Source organism: Osmia lignaria, chromosome 2 (assembly GCF_051020975.1).
Source record: "Osmia lignaria lignaria isolate PbOS001 chromosome 2, iyOsmLign1, whole genome shotgun sequence".
In the NCBI taxonomy this organism is placed as follows: domain Eukaryota; kingdom Metazoa; phylum Arthropoda; class Insecta; order Hymenoptera; family Megachilidae; genus Osmia; species Osmia lignaria.
Window position 1 is genome coordinate 12,581,997 of NC_135033.1, and position 9,904 is coordinate 12,591,900.

Sequence of the window (9,904 nt, forward strand, 5' to 3'; positions counted from 1 at the left end):
ATATATGAATTCACTATTAAGTACTAGAAATCCGCACAATGTCGATTTTAATGCGACGATAATTTTTAAATTATTGTGATGAATTTTGTTTTTAGTATTTTCTATACATTTCAGACATTCCATGTGATTTTATAATTGTATCTTTATTAACATACAAATAGAAAATTATTATAAAGACTCCTAATGTTTCGGCGAGAACCCAATTATATGTATGTACGTGGATATATCACATAAGGATACATTATCCATTGAATAATGTATGTTAAATACAAAATTAGTATCCTAAGGAGAATTCATTTTTAAATATGATTGCGGGGCTCGCTTGGGTACGGTATAGACAAATGTACCTTATTGTGCGTACACTTATTTATAATAGCGTTAAAAAACTTTTGTACGATGTTAAGTACTTTGTGCTTCCTTTATATCGTTTTTTAAATGTACAATTTGTTTTTCTCATGAAGAAAAACAAAATTTCTTTTACATAGAGCAATTAAACTAGCAAAGTATTTAGCATTGATACAGATTGTACATATTATTATTATCACTGATATTGTATAATCTATAAAAAATTATTATGACTTAAGAGGCGTGTAAGAGGCATAACTGTAGTGTCATAATATCTTTATAGGAGATAGGTTTTAATTTCTTTTTATTTTAACTTGAGCGTTTATCAGAGGTCCTCCACTTTCTTTATAATACTATGTACCACGATATCTTGAAAGCAATCGATTATTGTTATTTCTGTTGTTGTTGCGTACAACGAAATGCGGTAACCGATCGAAAACAAAAAAAAAAAAAAAAAAAAGTACATATAACACAATGTAACATTCTTACGTCTCAGGGTAATCACCGATATGTTTTGAAATGTACGTGTGTTCAATGAATGAAAATTTTTACGGATTGGAACGTCTTACAATTCGTTTCTAAATGACTATTGTAATTTCATAGGAGCAGACGTTTGATAAAAAACCGACTGATTTACGATAAGTTTTTGTAGTTGATTTTTAAAAGATATGGCATAAGTATGCGACTTAAAGAAGTGTCATTTGTCCAAAAAAAAGCAAAATTATAGTAACTAAACTTGTACATCACTGTGAGGCTGCATATAGTGTCCGAATCTTTTCAATCGTTTTAAAAGTATTGCTCACAAGAAAGAAAGAAGGAAAGAAAGAAAAGAAACATAGTTCCATGGATAAAGACAAAGAATGTCACAGTTGCATAAATGATAGGTTTTTAACAATGTCTATAAAAAGTATTGTCAACAAATACTCTTAAACGTTTTAATTAAAAACAATTCATACAATACATTTGCGGTCTGTTTCTTTTTTACCTAATTGAAAAAATATAAATATTGCTAAGAATACGATACATCAATTGTAATTGTATATTATTTATGTATGTACATTGAATTTTTTTATGTACCAAGACATATCATAAATATAATAATAAAATCCTACGTATTGTCGTATGTTTTTAAGCGAACAATTCAAATTTAAATATAGTTACGTAATATCGATAGGTATCGTGAAAACGTTTGATCGATATTCCGTTATTTAACCGAAACTCTGTGAGTACAGTTCTGTGTCGACGGTAATTTAGTAGAATTAATCATTTTAATCGTTGATCTGTCTAAAATTTTATTTCATTAGCAGAACAAACAATGCCGAGTATAAATATTAAAGACTACAATTGGCGGCAAAATTCAGAGTTCCTGATATTAAACGTACCTATAAGAGGCCATCCAAGAAAAGTGGATTTGTTCGTGATTGATAATTATGCGAAGGTACAAGTTTTATTATAACAATTTTTTTAATTAAATACAAACGATAATCGTATATTGTTTAATAAAATGATAGATAAGCTTTCCACCGTTCATATTGGAACTGTTTCTATGGGCTAATGTTGTTGAGAAGGAAAGTAAGTGCACCATAACCGATCAAGAGGCAATACTTACTCTGCGCAAGACAAATATCGGCTTAGAATGGCCCACTCTTGAGATACAAAACATCGACAAGGAGTTTAAACGAGAATGTCGAAATCGAGCTTTAGAGCAGGCTCAAAAAGTCGCTGAAGATAATAACAAACTGAAAAGAGGTATAGAAAATTTAATGTCGAGTTTATATTAAAGAACAGTGACCGACAGATGGTAATCTTCTTTAGAGAAACGACAACACCTGCAAAGGGAGGCAGTGAGAGAACAAATTAATATCAACACGGCTACGTTAAATAAAATAGATGCGGTACGAAATGCGCACCGTAAGGAAGCTATGCAACAATTTGAAGAGTGGAGGTCAAAAGCAGAGTTACCATTATTATCTAATGTTGAAGGAGAAATACAAGAAAACAGGAAGGCTTATAAGTACCTAAATTATAATAAATATTATACCGTTACATGCCTTTTACCTTTAATAATAATCTTCTATATATATTTTTTTTAAGACCACCGTTAAAGTGGTTTAAAGACAATGACAACACGTTAAGGTCTCGACCAATGACTACCGAAGAAATATTTAATAATAATTCATCCTCAAAAGAATTCGAGTCTACGATAAAAGAAGAAAGAAATAATGAAAAGAAAATCGTGGAAATACAATCGGAAATCGAAACTTCGAACAGCAATGTTAAAACGAAAACGTTAATAAAAGAAAATAGTTCCTTTAATGACGCCAATTGTTCCAATGAGGATTCCGAATCGGATTATGAATTAAGATCAAACAGTAAAAAAATGGACAAAGATGTTTCAAATAAATTTTATACGAAAAAAAAAAGACCCGGACTGGAATCTGTAAAAGCTGCCATAGAAGGGAGGCTCGTGAGGAAAAGCAGTATATTTGAAGAACCATCGAAGTCGGTACCGTTACCAAGAAGAAATGGTACGATTAATGTCACATTTTCAGAACGAGCGTTCCCGACTCCTGCTAGAGAAAGTCATCACCTAGAAGAACAAGAAGTACTTTTTTTTGTCTTAATTTTACTAACCATCGAGATTGATGTAGACGCATAATTATACCTACCATTAATATAATTACAGTGGTTACAAAAGCAAGCAGAGGCAAGGCGCAAAATTGGTTTCGATACGAAGGACCTGCGATCGGAAGAACGCGATCCACAGTGGTTGAAAGATAAGGGAGAGTACGTATCTTAGGTAACTTCAGGTTAGATTAAATCAACAAGCTAATATACCGTTTGTATTTATACGATAGCGAGTTTTTCAAGGTTGGCAACTACCTAGGAGCTATCAGCGCCTATTCGTATGGGATTCAAATTAGCGATAAAATGGTATCGCTTTATGTGAACAGATCAGCAGCTCATTACGCGTTAGGAAATTACTGTAGATGTATAGAAGATTGTTCGAAAGTAATCCAAGTTACAATAAGATGTCTACATAGAATGGAACATATACTAAGTTCATCTATTGTATTATTTCAGGCACTAGAACTAATGGAACCGAAATGCGAAAGTAACCGCGAGTCAAGGGCCAGGTGTCACGCTCGACGAGGTGCAGCGCTTTGCAAATTATCCTCGCCTCAACATGGTATTCCTGAGCTAGAGGCTGCTCTGAAATTAACACCGGATAATGAAAGCATAAAGCGCGACGTGCTGGCCGCGAAACAATACTTCCAGCTAAAAGATTAAGAGGTTTGTTCTTGTTTCTAGTTACAAGAGAGATCCAAGAAATTCTTTTGTCACCGTAGAGAAATATTTATTAATATTACGTAAAAAAGTTATAATATTTTATATTAAATCATTAAAATATCACAGTCACAGGTCCTGAAATGTAAGGAACTAACTATATAATGTTACATAATTGCGCGATTATCAACGTTTTGGTACATTTTAATTTTCTAACGCGAAACTAAGTAACTATAATAACACGTGTACTTCTCTTTTCAACAGATCTTACGTCGATCCACTTTCTGTTCACGTTCGAACGACGATCCCGTTAAGATGATTCAATCGAACTCGATCATTTTCTTATCAACACATCCGCATTTCGTGTGTTCCAAGGCGTGTATCACTTCGTGATGCCTGTCTCGTTGTCGATCGATCGTGTGTTTCACCATGAAAACGAGACTAACGTTTCTAGCCTCGATGGGTGCACAAATTTGCTTAGGATCTGGGCAACATCCAGCTCCGTTGCAACGCGTTAGGACGGTGGAGGCAGGATAGAAAACTTCGTCGGGATTAGGACCAACAGTTAGAAGTTCTGACACTGGTACAGCTCTTGCTTGAGGCATGGAGCATCGAAATTCATGTACTAATTGTACGTGATTCAAAAATCCACTATCTCTGAAAATGAAAGCAAATTATTTTAATACAACTGTCAAGATCACGTCGCTAATAAGATTTCATTAAATTCAGGTATACCTATGATGTCTGCCAATCATAGCAAAAGCAAGATGAATAGAAAATAATAGTAAAATGAAGCTTCTCATTTCTATGTCGAACGACGAGAGTTTCTTTTCTGAATCTCACGTAGAATCTCAAGAGGAGTGTCCTAGTTCCTGCTGGAGGGTCTGCTCGCCTCACAATAGTCCTGGCACTGACGGCTATATACTCTCTTCTGCGCTCTGAATTCTTTCTCCCGCTATATATATATATATATATATGTGTGTGTGTAACTTTCATCCTCGTCCTCGGGGGGGTTCTACCCCTCCCCTCTTTTACCGATTTCTCGTCGCCTTTCTTCGTTGTCCTATGGCGGTTCGCACCGTCTCCCTCTTGTTTCTCGGTAAACTCGAGGAGGACTCGAAGCAAAGCGTTCCGAGAACATCGCCAAGATAACTATAATTACAACTAGTGGGTCCTGCCTCCCGTTCGAACTGGGACCACGTTACGTCGCGTGACTAAGTCGTCCTCTCTTCGTCGCTCCAACGCTTCTTTCACTCATTCATCTTGCTCCGCAAAATTTTAACCAGTCATCGGTCAAATTATCAACCGTTTCTCGATTTTCTCTTTCCTGTACCGATCGCATCCCAAACACTGTTTCTCGTTCATCGATGCATCCTCGCTTGATTGCCTCCAGAGAATTTTGTAACAGTACCTTCAACCCTTTTTTTTTTTAACATTGTACGTATTATGTACATTCAAACGTTCTAACATTATTTTATCTTTTTAGAGATATATTAATCCGCAAAGTATTATGTTAGCATGTTTAATTTCCACGAAGGGACATGGATGAACATGCTTGAGAAACTGCTTGGAACAATCTGCAATGTTATACGATGCGACAGGTTGCAGTGAATCATCGCGATACGGTTGCTGCAGAGTGTCTGATTACGACAAGGTTCATTCATACCGATATTCTTATTGTTACGCAAACCCTATGAGTAGTGCACGAGACGTGCATCACGGCTTTACTAAAAAAGATAAGTAATACATCCGTTTGACAAATTTCCTCGACGAAAGGTGAGAGTTGACATCGATTGCTTAAATCCAAATCCAGATGACACAAGTATCCGTTACAATGATTCGTGGAATTGACTCGGTTGTATTCGATGTTGCGCATTTCGATAGAATTTCGGGGGTAGCAACCTTGAGAAGTACCATCTCCGTTGCCATGAAACATTTCTTTTTCCATGTTACATAAGCAATATTGTTTAAATTAAAGTAAGGTAGATATGTAACTACGCTTAATTTAGTATAGAATCATTCATAATTAATAATTGCTGCTATCAATCATGATAAAATGAAACGCTTTAAACAAAATCATGATCCATTTTTGATTCGGTCTTGCTAGTTGAGTGACAGTTAAATTGCTGATTTTATGATGATTGAATTGCGTGACTTTTGGCACGTATCCAGTGACAGATCGTTTAAATAACTATCAGTTGTTCTATCCACGTGTTTGTAACGGGATTTATGGATTTAATATGTCGTTGGAATAATTATATGGTTGCGTTCTATTTATAGCAGAATGAATAAGCGATTTACAGAAATTTACATGAAAGTAATAGTGTCAGTTCTTACCGTACGGAATTGGAATTACAATTGCGTGTACCGGTGTATCTCGCCCTGAGGGAGATCCCACTTACGTCAAATGAATCGGTAGTTGAGTAACGTAATCGTGTCACACTCACGTTTCCGCTTATTAATCGTATGTTACAATTAGAATTATGGTGTTCTATAATAATACATTAAACTTTAAACTAAGTCAAATTGTTAAATTGGATGAAAATGAAAAGATGAATGTTCGTGACTCATGCATTTCACCATTCTATTATCATGGGAATACGGATGTACAAAGGGAAGACTCACACCTAGATACAAAGGTATATAACGAATGATTAAGCGCGTGGCGAATCGCCAAAATAAGATACAAGCGAATTTCTTCTGCCCACATGAATGACTGCTAACAAAAGCTTGAAGCAAAACTGGTTAGCTGATGATTCACATGAATCAGTAATCGAAGCGAATACTGTATTTAGAGAATACAAAATTTCATATATTTATGATGGTTAATTAAATTTTCCATTGAAATTTTATCTAGTATTACATAACATCTTACGCCGTTTCTTGTTGCGTTTATCCTTCTTCCGCTACTATTTCTCGGTATCGGTATCGGTATCACTCTTCCGTTATCAACAATAGTGCGAGCTTATTAATAATTACAAAGCCAATGTACCACAACCCAAGTGTATAAATAGGTCAGTATGTGTCTACATGAAAATTAATGAAATTTACTAATTAATATTTACAAGTATCAAGAACGAGTATCATCTGGAAAAATACAAGGAAACTAATTTCACGTTTCACAACCGGAATTCGAAGAAGATATACATATGTACGTAGAGGAAAGACGAACTGCAATGAAACGTAACAGTGACTCGGAATTAGGAAGTGCATTTCTATCATGGGTAATCCCGTATCTTCTACACATAGAATTGTTTATTATTATACCGTTTTTGTCTTACACTAGACAAGAAAGGGATCATTGCAAGGAAACAACATTACTTTGGACACTTCTTTTTTACAGGTACCCCGACTGTAAAACGTGTAACTGTGAAGAAAGTTAATGTACCATGAAATCTTGGAAGCACAATCCACTATGCAACTTGGTAGACCTTTGAGATTTTTCATTCCAAGCAGAAGAACGCGCGAAAGTTTATGCGTAATAAAGCAAACAGTCTTCTTTCGAGCATTCATTGAACTCCAGCCTCAGTGAATCACAGTAGAAGTGAGTCAATTGTAATTTCTAAGGAAAGAAGAAGGGCTCGGATCAGAAGACTTATGATAATGCTATCATGATTATACTCTAGGATATTTTAATGAATCAAACTCTTATTTCCGCAATTAGCGCGCGCTATTATTTATAAGATGTTTCTTATCAATGCTTCGACCAGTTATAACAAAATACTACACACGCTTAATTGCCAGATAAGACAGTTAAATATGTATATTACTGCTTTCGTGATGGCACACTGTTCGAGTGTTCCGTATCAAAGAAAAAAAGAAAAGTCGAAGTTCGACTTTGATAGAAAGGCGTTCCTCCTTTTATCAGAAGGTTACTCGATCTCTCACTGACAAAACATGTCGAACAGTTCAGAGGATCGTAAGAGTACAATATGTAAACCTGAAGAACGTTTTAAGAATATTTACGGTACATTTATTTATAGCTCATTCAGTCAAGTTTAGTAACCGTGTGATCTTGTCGAAGATGTATGGAAGAACTTCAATGATTTGTGTAATCTATCAAACTAACAAGAAGCTCAGAAGTTAGAGGGTGGAAGGTTTGACGTGTACCGAGGACCGTTTCCCCGTGAAACACAGGATATCTAAAACGGTTTAAGAATTGCATAATTAAATACTCTCTACCGTAGAATCGTAGAACATTGGATTTTACGTACGCGTGAATCTCTCTATTGATGCGTGTACACCTTGCGTGAAGCATGTGTGCAAGCTCCTCCACGTATAAATACTCTTCTGGCAGCAGGAAAGTCTCAGTTGGATGGCTCTTGATACGAGTACGTGTCAGTGATTCGTACAGAAGAAAAGGTAACAAACCGAACAACGTGTCCGTCGGTTAATATCCCGTGGCAAAAACCTGATTCATGAGGGGTGAATCCGAGGCGAGCCGAACTTTCAGCGAAGAAGAAGCTGTACGGATAAATCAGCGAGTGATATCAGAAACGTAGCTCGATTTAAATAATAGAAACGAGGCATGAAAAGTAGATCGTTCAGGTTTTACCTGTTCAAGTTGATGATACTTATACCATTGACACTGGACAACATGGTACCATCAGCGGCGAACGAGAGTTATCATCGAAGCGGTCGAAGGATAAACTTAACTCACGCGGTGAAGATGTCCCAAAAGTTTGTCTGCAAAGAACCACAATCCCGAGCGTACAACCTGAGGGATCTGATGTGGGATATTCATCAAAATTCCGGGGAGAGCCCGGTAAAACCTGTCTACATTGTTTTGAAACGTTGCGACGGACACTCGGGATGCTGTACGAGCCCCGACATGAGCTGTTCACCGATGCGATCAGCGATCTATTACGACGAGATCGAAATCGAAGTCTCTAGTTTGGTACTTGGGAACACGATTCCCCGATGGATCAGAGTCGAGCAACACGGTAAATGTTTCTGCGATGTTACCACGGTCAATGAACGGTATCAACAGGAATTTCAATGGCCTAACGTAACTCTGGTTTGATGAGAAATTATTAAAATTAAGAAAAGTGAGATTATGTTAACGAGTTAACGAGTTAACAGTATTTACGTTAAGGGAATCAAAGCAATTTAAGAACACAATTGATGTTGACATCTTCTCCGGGTTTAGCGTACCCGGCTTGGTTCGAAAATGTTCATGTAGACTGAAATTGGCTCGATGCCCGACATATGTATGTTGGTTGTCTTTCTCGATGCTAAAATGTCGAGGACAGACACCTGTTTTATATTAGAAATTAACGTAGATATTTACTGTTTTCGACGAACGATTGGCAAGCGGATTCTTGAAAAATGAATATTAAAGAACATCAAAAACGTAAACGATTCAATTTAAACTAGTCATATTACTAATAATGAAAGGGACCAAAACGTATTATTATTATTATTATTATGTTAGAAATTAATATGAAAGTGTAAAGTAGATATTTATATTACTAATTGTAATAAATTCAGTATTTATACGCGTTTATCAATATTTAACATTCATTTTTGTTAAGATATAGTATAAATGTTCTAAAAGTTTTTCTTAAGCAATCGGAGATATTTAAGTATTGAACAAGTATTAATCAGTAATACTACATTGAAATATTATTAAATCTGATAAGAGACTGATTCACGTATAAAATATATTCTAGTACGTGCACTTACACAAGTACCTCCTATTTATTTTGATAACCGGTTTTAAGACAAATGTCATATTTCAATATACATAATAGAATTTTAATATTTATTTTATACTATTTATTAATATTTGGAAGTCACTAAATATATATATATATATATATATATATATATATTACATTCAGTCTGTACTTATGTGACTGATGAGAACTATCATAGAGTTTAACATATTTATTTAATTTTGTAAAATATAAAAAAGTGCGATGCATCTTTACAAAATAAGAAATATTTCTTGTACATTATGACAAATACTTTTAATAAAACTTTCATAATGTGCACTACGTAAAATAATATGAATATACGTCTTGTACGAACGATTCATATAAAGATACGTCTAACATAATATGATATTCAAGCAACGTCGTCAAAATTATTTTTACAGTTAAATAAATAAAACAATTTAAATGCTATGTACTTTTGATTGAAGAAAGAATATCGATTAGAGGAATGTTAATTTTGATATTGAAGACATAAACAAATAAGCAAGATATGGATTATGTAATTTAAAATGAAGCTTCAATTTAAAAAAAGATAGATACACGCTCCAATTATA

At 34.9% G+C, this 9,904-nt stretch overlaps 3 protein-coding genes across 6 annotated transcripts; 2 read left to right on the top strand and 1 right to left on the bottom strand.

The window, feature by feature from the left end:
* Positions 1–1,266: 1,266 nt before the first annotated feature.
* LOC117606955 (uncharacterized) lies at positions 1,267–4,511 on the bottom strand. The gene is made up of 2 exons (XM_034330042.2): positions 4,369–4,511; positions 1,267–4,290 (listed from the first exon to the last, which is right to left on the bottom strand). Exons 1-2 carry the CDS (start codon positions 4,434–4,436, stop codon positions 3,954–3,956), a joined length of 405 nt encoding a protein of 134 aa, XP_034185933.2. The 5' UTR covers positions 4,437–4,511; the 3' UTR covers positions 1,267–3,953.
* LOC117606951 (dynein axonemal assembly factor 4) lies at positions 1,450–6,826 on the top strand. Of its 4 annotated transcripts, XM_076690254.1 has the most exons (8): positions 1,659–1,783; positions 1,857–2,094; positions 2,161–2,359; positions 2,440–2,950; positions 3,032–3,132; positions 3,204–3,357; positions 3,430–3,639; positions 3,898–4,035. In XM_076690254.1, exons 1-7 carry the CDS (start codon positions 1,661–1,663, stop codon positions 3,634–3,636), a joined length of 1,533 nt encoding a protein of 510 aa, XP_076546369.1. In that variant the 5' UTR covers positions 1,659–1,660; the 3' UTR covers positions 3,637–3,639; positions 3,898–4,035. The 4 variants fall into 4 exon arrangements, with proteins under 4 accessions (XP_034185926.2, XP_034185922.2, XP_076546369.1 ...); XM_034330035.2 differs by lacking the exon at positions 3,898–4,035 and adding an exon at positions 6,702–6,826 and having other exon boundaries at positions 1,450–1,783; positions 3,204–3,639; XM_034330031.2 differs by lacking the exon at positions 3,898–4,035 and adding an exon at positions 5,120–5,497 and having other exon boundaries at positions 1,450–1,783; positions 3,204–3,639.
* Positions 6,827–6,894: 68 nt separating this feature from the next.
* On the top strand, positions 6,895–9,448 carry LOC117606954 (uncharacterized). Its single transcript, XM_034330041.2, has one exon. The coding sequence runs from the start codon at positions 8,162–8,164 to the stop codon at positions 8,654–8,656; it is 495 nt and encodes a 164-aa protein (XP_034185932.1). The 5' UTR covers positions 6,895–8,161; the 3' UTR covers positions 8,657–9,448.
* The last annotated feature ends 456 nt before the right edge of the window (positions 9,449–9,904 follow it).

What these genes read in the sequence shown, in the direction of transcription:
- LOC117606951 (XM_034330035.2), top strand. Translation starts at nt 1,661, where the DNA reads ATGCCGAGTATAAATATTAAAGACTACAATTGGCGGCAAAATTCAGAG. An exon ending in GAAAACAGGAAGGCTTATAA is followed by an intron (nt 2,360 to 2,439) that starts GTACCTAAATTA and finishes ATTTTTTTTAAG; the next exon opens with ACCACCGTTAAAGTGGTTTA. An exon ending in TGGTTGAAAGATAAGGGAGA is followed by an intron (nt 3,133 to 3,203) that starts GTACGTATCTTA and finishes TTTATACGATAG; the next exon opens with CGAGTTTTTCAAGGTTGGCA.
- LOC117606955 (XM_034330042.2), bottom strand. Translation starts at nt 4,436, where the DNA reads ATGAGAAGCTTCATTTTACTATTATTTTCTATTCATCTTGCTTTTGCT. An exon ending in ATGATTGGCAGACATCATAG is followed by an intron (nt 4,291 to 4,368) that starts GTATACCTGAAT and finishes TTTCATTTTCAG; the next exon opens with AGATAGTGGATTTTTGAATC.
- LOC117606954 (XM_034330041.2), top strand. Translation starts at nt 8,162, where the DNA reads ATGAAAAGTAGATCGTTCAGGTTTTACCTGTTCAAGTTGATGATACTT.